Here is a 23116-nt window from a genome sequence, read left to right as displayed (position 1 = left end):
CTCAAAGACAAAGGCAAAACCTCAAAGCAAAGAACAAGTTGGAGCTTCTGAGGTTCCAATTGCCTCCGCTTTTAAGATTCGGCCCCGGTGGGTGGTAGGTGAGCTACGCCAGATCTCATGTTTCGCTGCCTGTAATCCCGCGTCCGGGCCCGGAGCGCTGAGCCACTGCGCCTGCGCCCGGGAGCCCGGCCCGTGGACGGGGGCGGGGCTTCCGGGGCGGGGCCGGACGCGCGCGAGATTTGAATCTCCTCGGGGCCGAGGTACGCGCCCGCGCAGAGGTGAGGTTGCGCGGCAGTTTTCTCAGCAGGGCCGCGCAGCCTAGTGGGGCACAGGGCGGCCCGGGAGATGGTGGAAGGACCGGGCTGTACTCTCAATGGAGAGAAGATTCGGGCGCGAGTGCGCCCGGGCCAGGCGGTGACGGACATGCGGGGCCGAGCGCTGCAGAGCCCGGGGGGGCGCGGCTCGCCGCCCTCGGCCTCTGGCGCTGCGGGCTCCTCACAGGTGAGACGCTCCTATATCTTGCGAGGGGACCAGCTGTGCGAAGTGGATTAAAAACCCCATCGGGTTTCCAGGGTCCAAAGTGTCATCTCTTTGCTCTGGTCCAGGCTCCCTGGGGCCCCGCGTTCCCGAAAGCTGACCTTGACTTCACCGGAGGAAGAAGGCCGTGCTATTGCGCCTGCGCAGTTGAGAGCTGCTGGGCCGCTGGGCTAAGGGTGCGGTGGAGACGCCCGGGCGGGGAGTGACGGATGGTGTTTCATTCCAGGTCACGTCACTTCTTTACAGCCCAGCGAAAGGTGGTTCCTTCTGTCTAGAGCTGCATTTTCTGCTGTTAATGTTCTCAGATCTCCGCACCCCCTGACGTGTTTTTTTCTTCACATTTTTAAGACAATAAGCTTTGTAGGATACAATTCTAGCTTCTCGCTTGCCTAATACTCTGCAATTGAAAATGTATCACAACTAATATATAATTCTGAAATTTCACATAGAAGATTTAGCACCAACCTTCCCACTCAAATTAATATTGCCGACTAATGAAGGGGCAGTGAAACCCATTTTGGTTCCCTTAAGTGAATTTATTGCTTTTTAAAGGAAATTGTAGCACAGCTTCTTGCCACTCAGGCATGCATTCCAGATGGTGGGGTAGTCATTTGGTAAGAATTTAGAACTTAGAACTAAATGAGAATTTAGCACTAAAAATATTCTGATTAAGCCATCGTGCCTTAAAAGCCCTTTAGATGTACGGATGGTTGTATTTCATGGATGCATGCACGCTGCGCTGTACTTCAGTTTCTCCTGCAAAGCTTCACCATAGCCTTTGGTCCTGGAAGAAAAAGTTGCCTGCTATGAAATCAGCATATGCTTACAACTTGAAAGAAATGAGGTTCTGAGTCTGAGAAAATACATTTTCAAACTTGGAAAAAGAGTAAGTTTTGCACCTCCTTCCAGTTGCCCTTGTATTGAATTTATTTTTGACTTTACATGTCAGTTAGTACTCTGCACCTATTCTTTTATTGTAGCGTTTCTCTCAAAATCATTTCAGGGTGCCACAGAGATGGATCTTGAGTGGTCTCTTAAGAATATTAACGTTTAGAAAAATCACTCATTCAACAAAATTTTGAATACTCAAGGAACCTGGGGAACAGAAACTAACACTTCATCTTGTGGAGTCTGTTCTTTAGTTGGGAAGCTACACAGACATTCATTAAGTAAGAAGAGAAAGAAATATAAATTGATAGCTTCTCTGAAGAGGAGATACACGGTTCCATAAGAACTTACAGGAAGTTCAGGGAAAGCTTTGCTGAGAAAGTAACAATTAAGCTGAGGTATGAAGGATGAGGAGATATGCAGACCTGAACTGAAGGTTGGCGGGCGGAACGCTTCAGGCAGAAGAATAGCAAAGGAAGAGAGCTGCGAATGTATGAGGGGTCGAAAGAAACCTTGTGGGGCTGGAAAAGGGAGGATGAGATAGAAGGAAGGTGGTTTGAAATAAGACAGGATTGGGATGGGTGGGTCGGAGTCAGACGCTGCGGATCTTTGTAGACCTGGGTAGGGACTCTATTCATTTTAGGAGTAATGGGGGTCTTTGAAGGGTGATAAGATCCACTGACACTTTGAAAAGGTCACTCTACCTTGCAAAGGTAAAATAAAAAGAGTGGAGGAAAGGCAGGGTAGACGCAGCTCCCTCGGTTACACGAGGACTGTAGGAATCCAGGGCGGCGCGCCTGGACCTTGGAGGAGGGTGCTGGTGGCGGAGATGAAGAGAAGGGAACAGAGTCGCTATTTCGGAAGTAAAGGCAGCAGGGCTTGGTAACTGTGGCATGAATATGTTACAGATATCATCATTGACATCATTCAACAATAATACATTTTGTATTAGGTCTTAAGCTTGCCCCCGAGGATACAAAGATGAGTTAGATAAACTTCCTTTTGTGAGAATCCCACTTAGTGTTTTAACTAGACATCACCTCATTGGTATTTAGGCCCAAACAGCAATGCACATTCCCTTTGGTTTGTGATTGTCCTTAGGAGCAAGGCGTAAAGTGCTTTTGAAGAACTGTTCCATTTCATTTCATTACTATAGATAATAACCCCATGATAAAGGATTAACCTGATTCTACAGATGAGGAATGTGAAGCTCAGAGTGAGTTTAAATAATTAAGTTAATAATTTAAATAATCAAGATCACATGACTAGGAAGGGGTGAACCAGGGTTTGGCCTCCCTGCTTTCAGACTCCAAAGCCTACGCTCCTAACCATAGATCCCCTCAGTTATAAACGGTGCAGTAGGAAAATGGCTAATTCACTGTCAGGAACACCATATTGCTCAGCATATAGTGGTGATTACTGATTAACCAGAGAAGTGAGACCTTAGGTTTTTGGCTGTGTCTGCCACCATTTTTAGTTTTGTTCAGTTTGGTTGATTCTCTTACCTAATTTGATAATCCTAATGGCTTCCATTCCCCTGTTCACAGTGCAGCCTGGTAATATAATACAAACGCTTAGTCAATGGTTGGGCAATTATTAATATAACTTGGAAGCATTACTAAATGAGCTCTATACCCCTTAAATAAAAAGCCTTGAACATAAAGCTGTTATGCTTAATACCTTGACGTAAAGAGGTATTAAAAGTTAGAAGATGTCTTTATGATTGGGATCAGGAATCTGGTTCTGTGGGAACTGGCTTTGAAAATCAATGTGGAATGAATAATCCCTTTGTGAAAATCAATGTGGAATGAATAATCCCTTTGTGGTTATTGGGAATATTCTAAATATTTTGCCATGGCTTCACTTTCTGGGCCTTTGATCTAAAAAAATAATATCTTTATCAACATGAAGGGTTCTTTGCATTTTAGAGGGTTGTTAGATCCATAGTAAATTGCATCAAAACATGGTAGGTTGTCACAGGTCTCTGGCATGATCATTACTGTAACAGGTAATGATCCCGTGTTTTCTAGGCCTTTATGCCAGAGTTAAAGCTATTTAAAGGTGTCTGCTACTGGCTTGAAGTCATTAGTTTTCACAAGGCAGCAGTTGAAAAATAACTGCATACAATCTTCTTTATATTGCAGTAAACAGGAAAAAATACAAAAGAGAGTTAAAGAAATATTAATTGGCTATTTAAAATAAATGATTTAAACTCCAGATAATCATTGTACCAAAAAAAACACCTCTGTAGCTACCGCCGTAATGAACCAGTTACTGTGGCGTATAGCCTTCCTCTTTGCTGCAGTTTGAAGTTCATAGAGAACACGATTTAAGGCATGTCTCCCTGTGACAAGTGATCCTCATTTTGAAGAAGAAAGGCTCGCCATAGAAGGTCCCGGCATTTGCTAGTCCTGCATGCACTATATTATTTCGCTGAGTTTTGATCCACTGTCTTGTCAGCATAAAATTATGCAACTCTGTAAGTGCACTGCATAAAACTCTGTTGGAGCTTTGGAACCTTATGGTACGAAACAACATTGGAATATAAATGAACATGTCTGGTTAATGAGCTGTGAAGAGTCAATCCTCTGATGTTAATTGTTGGGTGTATACAATATTTTAGTGAAATTGGTGTGTAATCTGCATGAGTTTTCAATCTCCTTTCACAAAACAGGATATGAAACAGTTTATTTATAAGTATTCCTTTCATGTGAAACACGATCCTCTGGCTACTCCATCACTCCTTAGGCACTGATACATGTAGCGAGCTCTTCCTCATCTTGGTCTGCCCTTCACGGGCCTTGAACAGAGTAGGCGTTTGGTAAACATTTGGATGGAGAAGAGCGAAGTTTTGAATAGTGCAAAAGTAGTTTTGATGAAGGATTTAAAAATCGATTCAGTTCAGAATCTTTCTTTATGACTATGTATTTTGTTATGTATGTTAAATGGAAATTCCTATGACAAGAAAATCGTGAAGCCACATAGTAAAGGTTTTCCTCCCTCCTTTCTCTTCTTCATAGTGGGGGGAAAGAATCATAGCTCATTTTTATTGCCATTCTGTAAAGGAAGGAGCTAATCCACAGAGATTCGTTTTCCAGCTAAATGAAGCTTACTTGTTTAAATCCAAAAAGGGGTTTTAAAATTGCATTATAGTACTTGCTTACCTTCTTCAGTGGATACTGATAATGGTTTCACCTTAATGGCTCAGGATCATTATTATCAGCACTCAGCATTATATGGAGTCATGGAACAAGGGTCAACAGAGAACAGATAACAGTCTTACGGATGAGGAAACTCAGGGAGATGACTTTCCATGGCCATTGGAGCTTTCACCAAACAACAAAGTATTGGGGGTGATGTAGAGAAAAGAACATATGACTATCTTGATTTTGAATTCCAGCTCCTTTGTTACTTCCTCAGCTGGAGGTGCTTATACTTACATCTTTGCTTATTTGGTCAGGATTAGATTAGAGGACATATAAAACTCTGAGCTTAGTGCCTAGCAATGTAAAGTAAACGTCCTGGTAATTGTTTGTTCCTTTTTCTCGCAGATCAGGGCTGTCTCACCAGACCCATTTATCAGAGGCATGACCTATTCCCTTATGAAGGGGTGTAATCTTTTGGTGCCCTCATATTGTATATAAAGCATTTAGCCTCTGAGTAAGCGCTTATAACCTCTGCTCTTACAAAATTGTAGAATATATTTTGATGAAAGGGCCTAAAGACCTCTGTTTGGGGGCTTAGAGACCATTTTAAAATTAGGTTCTTTGATGGTTTAAATTGGTAGAGAAGTGACTTCTGATTACTGAAAGTGTTGTCGTATTAGGAAAGTAAAGCATGTGGGAGACAAAAAGGAGGACAGACTATGAATGTAAATATGGTATTATTTTCTTCCTCTCTGGGGAAAATATGTAACTGCACTAGAGCTGAAACATTTATCTATGGAAAAGCCTTATTCTGTTCTGAAAAGTTCATCTTCCTTGTTCACCCATGGATAGGCAGGATAAATGGTAATCAGCACAATAAATCATGTGCTGTCTCTGAAGATATATGTTGTTTTGACGATTTCATATTAAGCCACTTGAAAATGGGCAGGTGAATCCTTCTCAATCATACTTAAAATTGTGGCAAAGGAGATTTTCCTCTCTATTTCAGGAAAAAAAAAAAAAGGATGAAATGTTCAAATAATACTGTAATAGGATTATAAGGGCCAAAATGAGAAAGTCAAGTATATATTGGGCCATTGTGTATAGTTACAGCAAAAATAAGGCTTGTGGAAATTAATTTTTGAATTTGGACAGCTGAAGCTTATACAAAGAGGTGATAACCCCAGATTCCACAGTAGGACAAGTGAATATCTTGTAAATCTATGGTTTATTGCAAAAGCCTTACCCAGTTTGTACACAGGCGCTCTCAAAATAAATGGAACAAACCATCACTGGTACACCAGAATTTCCCCTAAATGGAGTTTTTAAAAAACAGTAAAAATACATGCCGGTGCTTGAGATGGGCGATTATAAGTTGAAATTTTTATTTTGCCCTGAGTATATTATCTGAAGCTGATTATTTTAGAAATGATAGTGTACTGGGAATCAGGTGATTTGGTCAAGTGCTCACATGATAGACAACTGGATAAAAAGATCTTTTTGTATCACCTCTCTCAAAACCCAAATAAGGTATTGGAATAGATGTTTTCAAAGCAGCCATTTAAATGCTAAGTAAACATCTTAAATAAAAACCAGGACAGGCTGGGACTGGTCGCTGAAAATACATTAATCTTTTCCTAAACCTTCCCATAAAGTTCTTTTTACTTTATGGGAAGCTCTGGTAAATACAGTATTTTACATCCATCTAGCTTTTGGTAGTCATGAGAATTTGGTCCTCCTACGTTTAAGCCTCACTCCATTGAAGATAATTAGAAAATAAGAGACTAGGGTGTTAATAATTTTCAAAGGAGATAAAACAGGTGGTAGAGTAGAAGTTTTTGCCAAGAAACCTTGGGAAAGGTAAAGCAAGATGAGGATGATGGGTGGGGAAGACAGCAACCCTGTATTTTAAAGCCACACTCATTTTTAAGAGGGAAAGAAGGAGGAATCTGATTAATCCCACAGATGTTTCCTGAATTCCAGGCATTGTGTGAGGCTCCCAGGGATATTAAACACCAGAGCTACTTTTCCCCAGGAGCTTATGGACAAATAAGAGAGAAACACAAGACAGATCATCATTCAGTTTGTTCAGTCCCATCATAGTGGTTGGTGAAAGCACTGTCCTGGGTTTGGCAGGTTGAAAACCTCAAGATGATGCCTCTTTCCAGTGGGGAAATTCCAGAACCAGAGAGAGGGACACACAGTACATGTGAGCAAGGAAGAGGTTATACTAACATGTCATTTTAAACCCAAGCACCTCATCAAGTATTAAAAAACGAATTCTGGGAATTCCCTGGTGGTCCAGTGGATTGGCACTAGAGTTCATCCAAGAAAGAGAAGAGAAATCGGAGGCAAATGTTCTGAGGACATGGTGGCACGTGTCTGTAGTTCCTGATGCTAGACTCTCCCACAGGTTTTTTTTTGTTTGTTTGTTTGTTTGTTTTTTTGTTTTTTGGTTCGTGCAGAACTGCAAGGCTGTCACTGTTAATTACTCCTGTGCATTCGTTCATTGGTCTCTCTAAGTCTGTGATTGATTCCACAGTTATTATTTTGCAAAGGAGAGATGTAAAGCCAGTTCTCTGAACTTCAGGCAGTTGGGAAAGTTTGGCATTGGCTGTAGCCATTACAACTGTGAATGGATTTAGTGGAAGAATAGTGTCTGTTCATGCCTTCATCTGCTTGGGCTGCTATAACAAAATACCACAGACTGGGTGGCTTAGACAACAGAAGTTAATTTCCTTACAGTTCTGGAGGCTAGAAGTTTAAGACCAGGGTTCCAGCCAGTTGTTTCTGGTGAAGCTCTCTTCCTAGTTTGCTGATACCACTTTCTTTTCACATGGCCTTTCCTCTGAGTATACAGAAGGAAGAGAGTGTGTTCTCTGGTGTCTCTTCTTATAAAGATACTAATCCTTTTGGGTCAGGGTCCCACCCTTATGACCCGATTAAACCTTAATTACCTCTTAAAGGCCCTGTTTTCAAATACAGTCACAATGGGGGTAAGAATTTCAACGTAAAGAGTGTTGGAGGGGACACAATTTAGTCCCTAGCAATTTGCAATCTTTTTTTCTTCTTTTTAACATCTCTTATTCCTTTATCCCTTTGAGCTAAATACTACAGTTGTGTCTTTTTTTTTTTTTTAAACAAGGACCAATTTAGTCAAAGAATAGAATGAACATATCATCTTAAATATATAGGATGACAGATGTCTGTAAACCAAAAGTCTGAGAATCACTGAATGGTAACATCCTAACATAAGTGGAAGGAAAGTTGTGATTTGCTCACAGACAGTATCTAAAACTGTTTTATAGTTTTATGATACCAGTATCCATACTGCCCAGCTTAAGAAAAAGAGCATTATCTATGTCATCATTTTCTATGTCATTATGTCATTGTTACTTGGAAGTCTAGTCAATTGATTTCTTTAAAAAAAAAAAATGATAGGTTGGCAGGGCTTCTCAAGGGATATCTAAACTCAACCCATTCCTTTCCTTCACCCACAGAAGAACTGAGATTTTATGTTTATAATTTCCTTGATCTTCTTGATAATGTTCAGTTCATATGTTGTAATTCTAACAATATGTTGTTTGGTTTTGCATGCTGATAGGGAGAAGGAATAGTGGGTTTCTTTTTCCTTTATTCTGAACACTGCAGTTGGGGAGGGAGAGGGGCGCAGACCTCAAATCAGATTCTCCTCCTCAGGGGGACCCCAGGCTTTATCTCTGATCCCCCGTATCCCACAAGACCATGAAATTGAAGCTCTCATTCCTTATATCTGGTAAAATGCCTTTCTGATAAAAGCTGGCTTCTTACCTTTGGGGTTCTCTCTCACTTTTACTTGGCTTGTGACCTCTTATTCTTCCTTACTGGCTTACAAGTCAAAATGTCTTGTTTTCATATTTTATCCACCATTTTTAGCTGTTTGTATCTGAATGCTCTTCCGAGGACCTTGGCTGCACGTTGGAAATGAAAGACTCTGTGCCCTAGTTTTTAGCTTTAAAACATTCACATCATTTTTCTGTGCTTTTCATATGCACAGAGCGATATGGTCCTGGAAGAAAATTCATTTTGATTGTGTGCCAGTGACTTTTTTTCCACTTAATTTTTATTTGGCCTCTCTCTTTTCAAATGACTGCCTAGTAATTTGACAAAATGTATGTAAACAGCTGATTACGTTACTTGACTTGTTGGAGATTATTCTTCTCATTGGATGTACCTGGGCATGAAGTAATATAAAAAATTAAGAATTAAATTATGATTTTTGTTTCGAGTTTGTGTGTGTTTACATATGTGTATGTATTGTCTCCTAGGCTGCTGCACTGAATAATAATAAAGATTCCAGCCAGAATTTCTTGAGACTGTTTAATGGACACATTTACAGTGGCGTGGAAACTTTGGGGAAGGAGCTCTTTATGTACTTTGGGCCAAAAGCTTTACGGTAAGGTAAATCTGTACAGTACGTCGTACCTCTGTGTTTAAAGATGTGTAGAAGGCTTTTCTTGCAGTTTGCTGCATGTCACGTTGAAATACGTAGAAAGTACTCCGTTTTTAAGAGAGCTCTCATACAAGAGGTTGAGATTCTATCATGGAAAGCAATAAGCAGAAGAAGAACAGATTGTGATGTCATCGTTCCTTGGAGGGTTAGTCAATTTATTTCTCTTAAAAAAAGATGCTAGTCTGGCAGGGCCTCCCAGGGGATGCTAGAGCACTACAGCTCTGTTTTGCTCCTCCTCACACTCCCTAGGGCGCTCTTTTCCCCTCTCACTTTCACCAAATATTTATTGCATTTAGCGACATTATTCTCTTTATATTTATGACAGCTCCTCGTTTGGTGTGAATGTCTCTAGATTTTTACATTTTTCTCTCTTCTTTCTCTGAAGCCTCGTACGGAAATGGAAACTTATTTATAGATTTCAAAACTTTGCACAGAAGTAACCGGTTCTCTGCTGTTTCACAGTGCTTATGGAAATTCATTGCTAACACACTGGTTGACTTAATGATAAAAATGTCAAAATGTATGTAATCACCTATCTAATTTTTGCCAAAAATACAAAAAAAGGCCTGTGGATTAATATGTCTGTCAAATCTGTCTTCTCGGAGTTTAGCCTAATCTATTGCAAACTGTAAATTTGAATCTTTTTTAATGTTTCCTTAAGATATTAAACAGTTTTCCCCTTCCTGAAAGTTCTGTTACTGGACCCCATGCTTCTAAGTGAAGATGAATAATGGTTACAAAGAGATAATATGACTCTATGATTGTTACTTATTGCATCTCATCTATTGCATGTTTAGAGTACTTCAGACTTTACGTGATTGCTTTTCCTTTGACGTGGTCTCTTCATTGTCAGTAGCTGCTGCCCTTGGACAGCGTTGTCCCTTCGTTGTCCCTCCGTGGTTTTTCTTAGTCTGGAATTGATAGCATCAGCACACGCCTCCCGGTTCAGGCAGCAGTGATCTACCACAGGCTACATTATTGTGGTAATAGATTGATTGATGTGATTGAAAATTCTTTGCTCCAAACAGTAGGACACAATGGGATCCATGTAAGATAGTTGAAAACATTGATATGTTATTGATTCTCTGTTGTGAGGTGCAGATTTATTTCTATAGCACGAGAGGGAGGTTTTTATCAAGTGTTCTCCACCAGACTGATAAAGGGGGGAATCATTTCTCAGTGCAGAGCTGTCAGCAAGTGTTCCATGAAGTTCTAAACAAAGGCAGTTGTTTCCTCAAACTAAGTGAACTAGTACCGCCCCTGGCGAGCACGTGTCTCAGCATATGTCTGGGGAGCAGTGCGATTCCTACCGCCGTGACCACTGTGTGACGTAACAGTTCAAGGTCACTGGCAGGTCAGCTGTTTGAATATGAAGTGAACCACCTAAAATCACCTGTATGCCCTTTCACAGTTTAACATAAGTTACGAAAATGCTCTCCTAACCTGTGCTTCTTGGGAGGATGGATGGCAGTGTCAGCGAAATGGGGTCCTGTGTAAGCCTGCAGGTCTGTGAGCGTGAGATAGAAATGTAGTGTTCATTTCTGACCTCTGTTTCCTCCCCACCAGGCTGGTCTGCTCTTTAGAAAGCCGATAGCAGGAAACATGCTTAATGATCACAGTTTTCCCTCAATAGGCAGCTTCTCACAACTAAAATTGCCCATGGATTTAGTACATCTTATAGGCCGGGCCATGAATCTTCCTGGGATTCATTTGTTATGAAAGTAGAATACAGGCCTAGCCCTCTGGAAGGGGGAATCTGCCATGTAAAATCCACACTTCAGAAAGATACAAATTAGACAGTGACTATTTCTGTTGCTAAAAGATGTATCAAAGTGCTCTGGAATAGTGCCAGAAAACAATAAAAATGACTTGATATACGTTTATTTTAGGAGCGCAGATCTGGTGTTAGTTGTGATTAATACCTATACTCTTTCTGAACACTTTACAGAAGCTCTTCATCTGTAACAAAAAAAAAAAAGAGTCATGTTTAATTTTTTGTTAAATATGTATCAAATACTCCTTAGAGCAAACTGAGAAACAATGAACACACAAGAATAAATTTATACCTTCACAATCCCACTACCGAATAGAATCTCTGTTAACCATGAGTGCGTGTTTTGCCAGTACTATGTGTGCATATATTTGTAACTCTATTCACCCAGACATGCCCATCCTACAAGCTGCTATTTTCAATCAAAATGAATGCAGCTTATATCGTGAACTTATATATATATTTTTTAAATGAATATCTTTTCTAAAACACTTTGGTGTTTCCAACTTATGGTTTATGTGACTCCAATTGTTTGCAATTACGTGCATACTCAGAGACCAGAAACTGTATCTGAAATATTTTGGAGGCTTTGCCATTTTAGTGAAGCATTATACATAATCAGTTTTGTAATTTATTGGAGCTTGAGTGATATGATCCTCTAAAGAGAAATGCAAAAGATAATGTGACAGTTCTTTCTGGTTTGCTGAAAAGTCTTTAAGGAGTCCATGATACGCTACTTATAAGAGGGTTTTAGAGCTTAAACATAGTTTTGTAATCTGTCACATAACATCTTAGGAAAAGTTGGAGTGTGATAAGGACTCTAAATGAAATTTTGTACTTTAGAGTAGTGAATACCTACTGTTTGTCCAACATGCCCACTTATCTTTTGGGGACAGCATTTCCTCTGGAAACTGATCATCTGGTCGCAATAACCAAAGAATTCAAGTTGAATTTCGCATAATCTTACTTAACTTTCTCTCCTACGTAGTCGATTGGGTCAACCCGAGTTCTTCTGTGAACTTTCTCAGCAGGAGCTGAGGTGGGTTAGGCTCTCTGTGTTGGAGGAAAGCTGGGGATGTGAGGCCTTAAGACTTGTAGGTGGCCATTGGCTTGTCCAGAAAGACAAGGTGATGGAAAATACAGCCAGCCTCCATAAAGCAGAGAGAATCCCAGAGGCATTTTAGCCCCTAATTCCCTCTGTTCCTAAGATCCAGCCACATTCTTGCCTTTCCCGCAGTGTGATTCTTCAGCCTTCCTAAGACTCCATAAACTACCAAATATCCCTTAATGCCTAAACTTTTTGAGTTGGGTCTCTGTCACTTGCAATTTAAGAAAACTGACCATTAAAGTAATCTACAGGTAGAAAAATACATCTTTTTTTAAATTTTTATTTACTATTTATTTATTATGTTTTTTTATTTTTGGCTGTGCTGGGTCCTCGTTTCTGCGCGAGGGCCGTCTCCAGTTGCGGCGAGTGGGGGCCACTCTTCATCGCGGTGCGCGGGCCTCTCACCATCGCGGCCTCTCTTGTTGCGGAGCAGAGGCTCCAGATGCTCAGGCTCAGCAGTTGTGGCTCACGGGCCCAGTCGCTCCGCGGCACGTGGGATCTTCCCAGACCAGGGCTCGAACCCGTGTCCCCTCCTGCATTGGCAGGCAGACTCTCAACCACTGCGCCACCAGGGAAGCCCGAAAAATACATATTTTTAATTTTTTAAATAGTAGCTTTTATTTTGTATTTCAATTACCATAATGCTTTCATGTGTAACTGGAGAAAATATGGAAATCTTTACCGCAGTCATTTACGTTCCCTTCTGCACCTGACAGCCTACAGGGTCACTAGTTCTGCCGCTTTCCTTTTCTTGCTTCTTTTCACAGTACACGTCATTTTATTGCAGTTTTTCCCATATTTTAAAATCATATATAAGCCAATTGTAAAACCTTAAGATAGTTCCAAACTATCTAAAGGAAAAAGTAAATACCACCCATAATTACTACTGTTAAGAAAAAAACCACTCAACAGTTTTTGTAAATGTCATAGATAAAATATAAATTGTATATATACCATATATAGTTTATATTACATATGCATGAATTATAATATATCGCATGTTATGATTTTTATATAAACAGGAATTTCAATTTATATTTTTCCCTTTTACATAACGTGCGTATTGCATTGGTCAATGTCAAAACGTACATTATTATTTTTAATGTGCACAAAGTGTTCTACTCTATGGATGTATCATCATTTGTTTAGTCAGCTACCTACTGACTACCTACCCTGCGTATTCCTGTCCTAAGGGAGTCCCCACACTCAGGTCCCCCAGCCCACCCCCCGGTGGCAGACTGCTGTTGCCTGTTACTCAGTGAGAGGTTCGTGATGGGGAGACAGAGGTTCTGGTTTCTTCCAGACCAGCTTTAATTTGGGGCAGGCCCTGAGCATGTGGGCCTCAGGGTTGCAGTTTTCTCAAGGCTGCTGCCCCTCTCCTCCCTAAGGCAGCCGTGCTTCCTCCGCTGTGTAGGTGGCCTTAGGTCAGAGAGAGTTTTCTTGCTCTCTCCCATGGGACTGGTGCCTCAGAGTATCACTGTAGGAGTCTGCGGCAAAGTTGATTCCCTGCCTCATGCCTAGAGGCAGATGGCTTTTGCTTCCGCTAGTTCTTAACAGCAGTGCACTTGGCCTGGGCCTGGAGGCAGAAGGGTTTCTTGCCCTCCCCAGTGGCAGACTGCTTGCTTATCCTTGTTACCTGGCACAAGACTTCCTCTGCCTGCAGGAAGTTTCCTGTTACTTCTTCGGGGACAGACGGCTTTTTGTTTGTACCTCTCTATTGGCTAGGGCATCTTAAAACTTCCTAAGACTTCTGCTTCATATAAGAGGCATGTTCAAGAAGCAAGGAGACAGGGTTTCATGCAGGCAGGTCCCATGTCACCAAGGGTGGTTCTTTCAGGTCCCCTGCCATGACTCACATCTTACTTGTGGGCAGCTAACTTGTGGATGCCCGTGGGAAAGAGCTTACAAGTGAGGGCACACTCTCCTTGTGTCTGGGGCTCCAGAGATTCTAAACCGTCATACTAGCCACACTATTTAAAAGTTTGTTGAAAATATTAGCTGTTTTCTTCTTATCCATTTCTACAGTAGCTGTCTCTTTCTCCTGTACTCTTCCCCAGATGGAATAATTTGTGTGTGATGTCTTTCCACAGAGGGGCTTGTCACTCTTTGGAATTTATTTCACCTGGCTGCCTGCAATGTCCTGTCTCTGGTGGGCTCAAGAAAATTTAGGATTTTGTAAATACTGTGATTTTTCTCTCCTTGTTAGGGTAGGATCCGTATTCACTTTTAGCTCCTATATCCTAAGTAGAAGCAGAACTCCCTTTTTCCTTTTCAACGTGGTTAAGACCATATCTTTCTTTCTATAACCTCTTTCCTTGAATTCCCAGCATAAGTTTTACAATCTTCATATTCAACTATTTTACACGCTAGTATCCGTATGACACTTTTGACCACTTGATAATTTTCATAAGCAGCTGCCTCATCTGCATGTGTAGTTGTCATTAGTCTGAACCTGTGACAATACTGTTGTTGATGCTATTTATGTTTGGTTAAGGATGTTCAGATTATTCTGCTAGCGATAACCAGGAAGAATGTGGCTGGTGGTTAAAATAGTATCGGGTCTTATTTATTGATTTGTTTCAGGCAGTTATTTCTAACTAGAGGAATTTTCTTACTATCACTTCAATTTTTAGTTTGAACATAATTTTTATATTAGAATTTTGGTTGCAAGCGACAGAAGCCCAACTTAAACAAGTTTACTGATGATTTATTATAAGAATATGGGTGTCTTTTGATAGCGGAAGATAATGCAGTCAGACTTCAGGTAGAACTGGGAGCAAAGACTAAGCACCATGAGGACTGTCTGCATTTCTTGATTCTGTTCCCCGCTGACATCTACTGTCGTCTGTATCTCTGCAGACAGGCCTCTTGGCTTTTCTGGTGCCCATGTCAGGACACATTACCATAGACAGCTCCCATGATCGATCTCCCAATCCTAACGAGAAACTGATCCCTCTGTGTCCCAGATAAATTCCTCAGGAAAACGCTGATGAATCCAGCTTGATCCAGGTGTCCATTCCCGAATCAGCCGTGTGAAAGGCATGGGATCAGAGGGAGGGACAGAGACCACTCCCGGTTGGGCCTAAAGCCCCTCGTGGGCAGGCAGTCATGTTATGCAGAGTGAATGGTCTCAGGTAGCCAGTTGGATTGTGAGTGGATGGAGCTTGAGAGGATCAAGAGATAGAAATAAGGATCTAATAAAATTCTCCTAAACTGGCTTGATAATAATGAGGAATCTTGGAAAGCAAATCTGACTCTGGAATGCAAATGTTAATAGGGGCATATGTCCAAGTTTATAAAACATCAGTATGAAAATTGTTGTAACAGTACAGGCATTTACTGTGCCTTGAAAATTTTCATGGTACTGATATGTTTTTCTTAGTTTAAGATAAAGGGTACTTAATAATAAACACAATATTTATTGGTTTATTGGGGCTCAGTTACCATAACATTTTTCTATTTCATAAAAATTCATAAAAATAAAATTTATTTATTATAAAAATAGTTATTTTTATGCACATTTCCACCTGAATAGATTTATAAGACCAAAAAAAGGCATACTTATTTAATTTGGGGTTCTTACTGGGGTTACTCCTGCATTTGAATTGGGTCTTAACCTTTGAGATTTTATATGTAGATGCAGTTTCATTATAGAAAGGGATTTAGAATCCACTTTAGGGGCCACGCAGCTGAAAAGATTTTAGGTATGATGGCTTCTGGGCATGACAGTTGTACACCTTTCACTGGCGTTGAACCTCCATAAGCTAAATTATGGAGTACTTACAGGCACACATTTTTCCTGTCAAGAACTATGGGGCATGTAAAATGCATTTATGATTGATAGTAGGGCACACAGAGTTTAAAACCCACATCTTTAAAGTTAGACTGGTTAACCTTGTACAATACTATAACATGGTGCTTTGGAATTAGAAGCACAGAGCAGTAACATTTGCTGCCAAGAGAGCCATATTTATTAACTCAACAAAGCTATAAGGAGGAGGATTTGAAAGGCAGAAAACAGTATTTCATCTTGAGAATCATTTCTGATCTTCATCATCAGAAGTCTCGTAAAACCACTTTTTTTTTTCCTCTTTTTTAAACTGGACATGCTAATCAATCCTATAAAAACTGAAAGGCTATGAATTTTTCATCACTGCATTGTGGCTTTCAAGATAACCGTAAATATTTATAAATCCCCTCTTCCCAATACATATAAAGGTAGAAGGAAACTAGAAGAATTGAAGACAATAGCATTTTGACTTGTTCTCTTTTCTTTTAATATGAAAGATTTTGCAAAAAATTGTTTCACTGTGTTATCCCAAAGCAGGGGGGTAGAAAAGAGTAAGTGTCTTAAACTATAGGTCTCATTTTGGAATAGGTAAACATTTCCAGTCTACTGTGGCTAGAAATAAGGAACATGAATGTTGGTGGCTTTGTAGAATTCATAAAAACACCGACTATAGGCAATTTAAATTTAGCCTTGTCTCACCCCAAGCCTTTGAATCAGAGAAAAAGCTGAGAGACAGTAGACTGTTGAGTGAATAAAAGATACCTCATCTGACAAGAAAAGAGAACCAGGGGTGTGTTTTCTTGGGCTTATTGTCAGGGCCTTATTATTTCTCTAGGAACTTATTTTCTTTGTGAGTTGAAAAAATGATTGCCATATCTAGTTTTATAAGGATACAAAGCCATTAACAGAAAAGTATGATATTAGCTATCATTTTGTGCCCTTGAAGTGTCTATTGTGACTAACATTTGTTTGCTTATATTCCAAAAAGTGAAGGAACAAAAATTTCATGCATGATATACTTACTGCCGCTCAAAGATGGGTTTGCTTTTGTTCTAGGATTCATTTTGGAATGAAAGGCTCCCTCGTGATTAATCCAGTGAAGTCTAAAAATAAAAATGGACTTTCTCCTGTTTTTGAAGTACAGCTCACCAAAGACCTGATTTGTTTCTTTGACTCATCAGTAGAAATCAGGTAAAAGATTGAATTAAAAATTGCTTCAGCTGCAAAACTGCAAAGTTGACTCTGCAGTTGGGTTTGGGATGTCACATGTGAAAATAAATAAATAAACAAACATTTTAAAAGTAGTTTATAACTGATAAAACGTCATTTTAAAAGATTCTTCAAATAACATGTTTTGTTAGGGTCGTCATTGTTTGGCTATGTAACTCTTATAAGCTGGTTAACATAAAGTGTTTATGTTTTTATCAAAGATCATTTTAAATGACACTTTGTGAATTGTAACCAGGCACATGATTAATGTGTTTTCTATTCCTTTCTATAGAAACTCAGCAGAAAGCCAAGAGAGAATAAGAATGATGGAAGAATTAGATGTATGTTCACCTAACTTTAGTTTCTCAAGAGCAGAAAGTGAAGTGAAAAAGCAGAGAGGGCGGATGCTATGTGACGTGTTAATGGATCAGAAAGTGTTGCCCGGGGTGGGAAACATCATCAAAAATGAAGCTCTCTTTGACAGTGGTCTTCATCCCGCTGTTAAAGTAGGTTTTAAGTAGTTTTTAAATGATTTCTGTATTTTTAAATACTGTGAAGGGACCAACGTGGAACACTTAAATCGGCATGACAGTAACACATTCTCCCCAGACAGACTTCCGGGGTCTTCGCTCACGTCAGCTTCTCCGTGAGGCCAACCCTGGCCTCTCTTTTTAAAATTGCTGTGTGCATCCCTGCCACCCACTTCTTCCTCCCAGGCTTCCATAACTTGCTTTCTTTTTATTTTTCTCCACACCACTGATCACCTTCAGATGTAGCCTGATCCTTACCTGTTATATATATTGTTTAGGATCTGACTTAGGAGGAAGGTGTCTGTTTGGCTCGTTGATGTATCCAAGTATCTAGAATACAGTGTCTGGCATTTGGAAGGCATTAAAGAAATATTTGTTGAATGTATGAATGAGCTAAGCTCACAACTTTCTTTTACTGTCTGGCATATTAAATTCACACTCTACACACACTCATATATTCCTGTTTGTACCTATTCATGACATTAGAAGATGCTGTTTTGGTGGAATGGTAAGAATGGAAGTCAGGTAGCAGAGAATAAGGAATAAGTGATTGGTGAGGAAATGGAAACAAAACTCAGAGTAATTGTTAAAATAGCTTAGATTGGAGCAAAGGGAAAATATTAGACTGCTGGATGGAGAAGTTGGGACAAGAACTGGTTTTTTTAGGGGTTTTTTTTCTTGTTCTTCAACTGGAGTGACATGAACTTATTTATATGTTGGGGAAAAAAACACAAACTGATCAAGAGGGAGAGGTTAAAATTGAAAAAAAAAAAAAAAAAGGGACGGTGATTAATAGGACCAAGTAGTAAGAAGGTCAGAGCAGTTAGAACTCAAACCCAGGTGGAAGGATACATATATTTTAGTTTCCAGGGAAGAAAGCTACATTAGGGCTTTTATCCAGACCCAAATAGTCTCTATTAACTAAACCATCTTTTACGTGATTCCAAAGGTACCTATTTATTTTGTGTAACTGCTTCCCAGAGAGTTTTTATAAAATTCAAATCAGTAGGAAATAAGTTTTCGAAGAAACCAGTTAATAATTATTGTAGATTTGGTTCTGTTTTTTGACGCTTGGAGCAAGCTAGTCAAATTTCTGTAATATGGGAATAATGAAACAGAATTTTAACACGAATGAGCTTATGAGCTTTTTAAAATCATCTAGAACTCTATGGAAAATGTTTTTGAAAAAAGTACCCAGAGTGTTGTTGACCAGAACACTGTTATTATCTTTGATAAACTGACAATTTACTTTTTTTTTTTAATTAATTAATTAATTTATTTATTTTTGGCTGTGTTGGGTCTTCGTTTCTGTGCGAGGGCTTTCTCTAGTTGCGACGAGCGGGGGCCACTCTTCATCGCGGTGCGCTGCCTCTCACTATCGCGGCCTCTCTTTTTGCAGAGCACAGGCTCCAGACGCGCAGGCTCAGCAGTTGTGGCTCACTGGCCCAGTCGCTCCGCGGCATGTGGGATCTTCCCAGACCAGGGCTCGAACCCGTGTCCCCTGCATTGGCAGGCAGATTCTCAACCACTGCACCACCAGGGAAGCCCAACAATTTACTTTTTATCAGTACGTCCAGCCGGCCGTTCATCTAGTAAAGATCGTTTGGCCGTAATGCGTGAGGGGGTTAAAAATTAATATTTCTGAAGCTTAGCTATCAGCCCCCTAAAAGCACACGGGCAATGATTGAAAAAGTATAATTTAGCCTTTTAAGATGTGACTGAACGTAGTACATAAGATGTGGTAAGAAATAAATGAAGTTGAGAAGTACATATGTTTTAAACTTTAAATAAATGAAAAAATAGATAATACTTTTAGAAGGATTATGTTGATTAGATGGCTTTAGATTTTATAGGCACTGATAAATTTGTTTCTGTTGTATAAAGATATACATATGTATTCATATACACACAACAAAAGTGAGTCTTTAGAATTTCTTCTGGAATTACTATTGAAACTACATGTGCCAAATGATAATGAATTCTGCAAAGGGTGACCCTGAGGTTTATGATAGGCTGTGTCACAAAAAAATTCTTCAGTAAGGTTTGTTTCTGAGTTCTTCCATGTGTTAACAAGTACTTTAATATTAAAGCATGTCTATAAATTCATATCTTTTTAAAGCTTGATAGTGACCTTGGTGATCATCTGCTCCTGTACCTGTTTGTCCCTTCTTTCTGGTCTTTTTTTTTTCCTTTCCTTTTTCTCCTGCAAGACTTTTCAAGGTGGCTGATAGGCAATGCTGGGACTTTGAAGATGTCCAGTACAGAATAGATATTCAAGAAATATTTGAATTTAGAATTAAAGTTTATAAGACTGGTATTTTTCCTTTTTTGAATTTTTCTAAAATTGAGATATAGTTAATTGGCAATGTTGTGTTAGTTTCAACTGTACAGCGGAGTGATTCAGTTATACACATTATATGTATTCTTTTTCAGAATCTTTTCCATTATAGGTTATTAAAAGATACTGAGGGGACTTCCGTGGCGGTCCAGTGGTTAAGACTTCGCCTTCCAATGCAGGGGGTGCGGGTTCGATCCCTGGTTGGGGAGCTAAGATCCCACATGCCTCGTGGCCAAAAAACCAAAACATCAAACAGAAGCAATATTGTAAAAAATTCAATGAAGACTATAAAAATGGTCCACATCAAAAAAAAATAAATCTTAAAAAAAAAAAAAGATACTGAGTATAGTTCCCCATGCTATACAGTAGGTCCTTGTTGTTTATCTATTTTCTGTGTAGTCGTGTGTATCCATTAATCCCAAAGTCCTAATTTATCTCCCACCCCACCCCTGGCTCGCCCCTTTGGTAACCATAAGTTTGTTTTCTGTGTCTGTGGGTCTAGTTCTGTTTTGTAAATAAGTTCGAGAATGGTATTTTTTATCTGTAGTACCATCACTTAAAAATATACACTGTTAATAACACTGAATAGATACATGAGTTTTAGAAGAGATGCATATATTTCAAATCTATTTCAAGTTCTCTTAGGTAGAACTGGCAAGTGGTATTGTTTTTCTACAATAATGAACAAATTACGAAACTCTCCTGAGTTGTTTTTCTATTTTAAGGTTTGTCAGTTAACACATGAACAGATACATCACCTTGTGAAAATGATACGTGATTTCAGCCTTCTTTTTTACAGGGTAAGAGCAAAAATTTTTCAACTATATAAAATGTCAGTTATTTCCCTTTGATTGCACCAGCAATATCAAGGCTGTGTGTAGCCATCTAGTGGTAAGAGCATAGAGGTGCAATAGGGGAGAGTGACATGTTATGGGCATAATTAACACCTTGAAATTTTAGGTCACAGGTCGGTCCAAACTTGTCTAACTCTAATTATATTAAATTATCTTTACACTAAGTTGGGGGACAGCTATGTTAGCATTTTACTTACTTAGACTCTTGTTCTAATTTTGGATATATAAAAGTAACATATAGGTAGCCTAGAGAGAGATTCAATACTTTGGGATAAATATAGACTTCAGTTCAATCTGATTTTGCCACTTACCATCAGTGTGGTTAATATTATTTAGGTAACTTAATTTAGATTTAGTTTCTTTATCTGTAAAATGGGATAATAATACTTCTCTATCTACCACAGAGACTGTTTTGAGAATAAGTCCTCACTAAACTGTAAATTTTGAATGTTGTATATATATACACGTATATATGCATATATAGAGTTAAGTAAACACATTTTGTCTTTAAACGAAGTATCATAAATTTGTCTTTTTCTCTACAGTCCATTTCCTGTATTCAAAATGTTTGTTTTTACTACTGTTAGAAAGTCAGGTATTGTAGGCGTCTTCATTAATTGGCCTAAAGTGTTAATGAGCCTCTTGCTTTACATACCTGTCCTGAGTATCGATGGCTATTTTAATGTTACATATGCTCACTTATTCTTCTAGGGAAAGATGATTACAGATACCTACCCATTTTCTGCTCAGATTAAGATGGGTATTTCAATACTTTGCTTAAATTAATATGAGTTGTTCCTGTAATTTTCAGCTTGTAATATGATCCACCATATTTCTGGGCTTTTATATTTTCACACTGCTGATGTAAATCCCTAACGCTGTCTTTGTAGGAGCTTTAACTGTATGTGAGTAGAATAAAACTGTGACAGAGAATATCAGTGTCTTTTGAAATAGAACTTATGCCAAAACAGAACATGTTCGCTGCTAAGATGGCATTTAAATTTTTCTTTTTCAGTGAATCTGTAAGATTAAAAACAAAAAACTGTCCCTTTTCAGGTCAACAAAAAAGATGATCTTGTTAAGTGTTTCTGCCTAGGAGTAAATTTTTTGACTGTTGAAACAAAGTGAGCAGCTTCAGTGTTCTAAAAGTAATCAGATTTAAAGCTAATCTAGTCTTTTTCATATAACCACATAATTATGTTTAATTATAAAAACCTTAAAAGCATGAAAGACATTTTAAATTATAGAACTTTTATATCCCATTTAGATAGGAGGGTAAAGCCATGCAAAGAACAATTTTAAATACTAATAAGTTATAAAATAATGACTTAATTATTTCACACAAATCTTATTTGACAAATGTTGCTGAATCTTGTCAATACCTTTTTCTCAGATGAAAGAAAAGATTATGAGGACATATGTATAAACATATGTACATTTTTAACAAATTATTTTTAGAAATGACTTTTAAGAATGTATCTTTCAATACTATTTTGTAGATAACATTGTAATGTTTGTTTGTTTGTTTGTTTTTAGTGCCACAAAGCAGGATCTGCTGTCTCTAACCACTACAAGGTTTACAAGCGTCCTAATTGTGGTCAGTGCTGCTGCAAAATAACTGTGTGTCGCTTAGGGGAGAATAAGAGAATGACATATTTCTGTCCTCACTGTCAGAAGGAAAATCCTCAACATGCTGACATATGGTGAGGAGTCTAATTTAAAGTGTACTGTTTGCCCTAATTCTCTAACAGAAATGTTATTAATAAGAGAACATAGTTGAATAGCTATCAGGCTATTAAGAACAGAACATAACTCACAAGTATTTGAACCCTTGGAAGGAAATAGTAAATAATATCATCCAAAAACCAGAATGAGCTGGAGATGATTTATGAGCCTCTTCTGAATTCAGTAGAAAATCTCTAACTTTGATGTTAATATCCAGGCTTTGACTTTCATCTCATTTGTAAAGTGATTACCAGGAGATGTAGTTTTGTCAGTAATTGGAAAAATGCAAGTATTTTCAAAAGTTCTTGCTTTTGAAATAATATTATAAAACATTAGCAAGCTCTCTTTACAAAATTGCAGTCTTCTTGGTGAAACAGCCGACTACTTACTAAGCACTTGTGTGGTGATTCAGCCAGTGGCTGAGTAAGGCTGTTCCCATTCTGCATTCCAGAGCTGGGGAAGTAACCACAGGATGGGCTCAGGGCCCTACTGGACCCGCTGTGGGATGAACTTGAACTAAAACCCCATTGATCACCTGACCTCCACAAGCCCCTGCTCTGACTGGCGGAGCACAGTGGTGCTCCTGGGTCTCCTGGAATTAGTGTCAGTGCAGAACCAGTGTCCAGTAGGCCTCAATGCTTTGACACTTTCCTTTTCTGCAGTGTACACTTACCCCGGTAAGAGGCCATAGGTCCCTTTGGGGATGGCTGGCTGAAATATTAACAATA

The 23116-nt window shown here is 39.1% G+C and overlaps 1 protein-coding gene across 2 annotated transcripts in view; it reads left to right on the top strand.

The window, feature by feature from the left end:
- The first annotated feature begins 254 nt into the window (after positions 1-254).
- Positions 255-23116, top strand: part of NEIL3 (nei like DNA glycosylase 3) — a 40960-nt gene continuing 18098 nt past the window's right edge. For both annotated transcript variants that reach the window (XM_068532217.1, XM_068532216.1), the window contains exons 1-6: positions 255-501; positions 8879-9006; positions 16789-16923; positions 17234-17447; positions 20535-20609; positions 22200-22366. In XM_068532217.1, coding sequence (XP_068388318.1) covers positions 346-501; positions 8879-9006; positions 16789-16923; positions 17234-17447; positions 20535-20609; positions 22200-22366 — 875 coding nt within the window. In that variant the 5' untranslated portion in view covers positions 255-345. The remainder of the gene's footprint in view (positions 502-8878; positions 9007-16788; positions 16924-17233; positions 17448-20534; positions 20610-22199; positions 22367-23116) is intronic.

The sequence above is a fragment of the Eschrichtius robustus genome, chromosome 21, assembly GCF_028021215.1.
Source record: "Eschrichtius robustus isolate mEscRob2 chromosome 21, mEscRob2.pri, whole genome shotgun sequence".
NCBI lineage: Eukaryota > Metazoa > Chordata > Mammalia > Artiodactyla > Eschrichtiidae > Eschrichtius > Eschrichtius robustus.
This window is presented reverse-complemented; position numbering and strand designations above follow the sequence as displayed.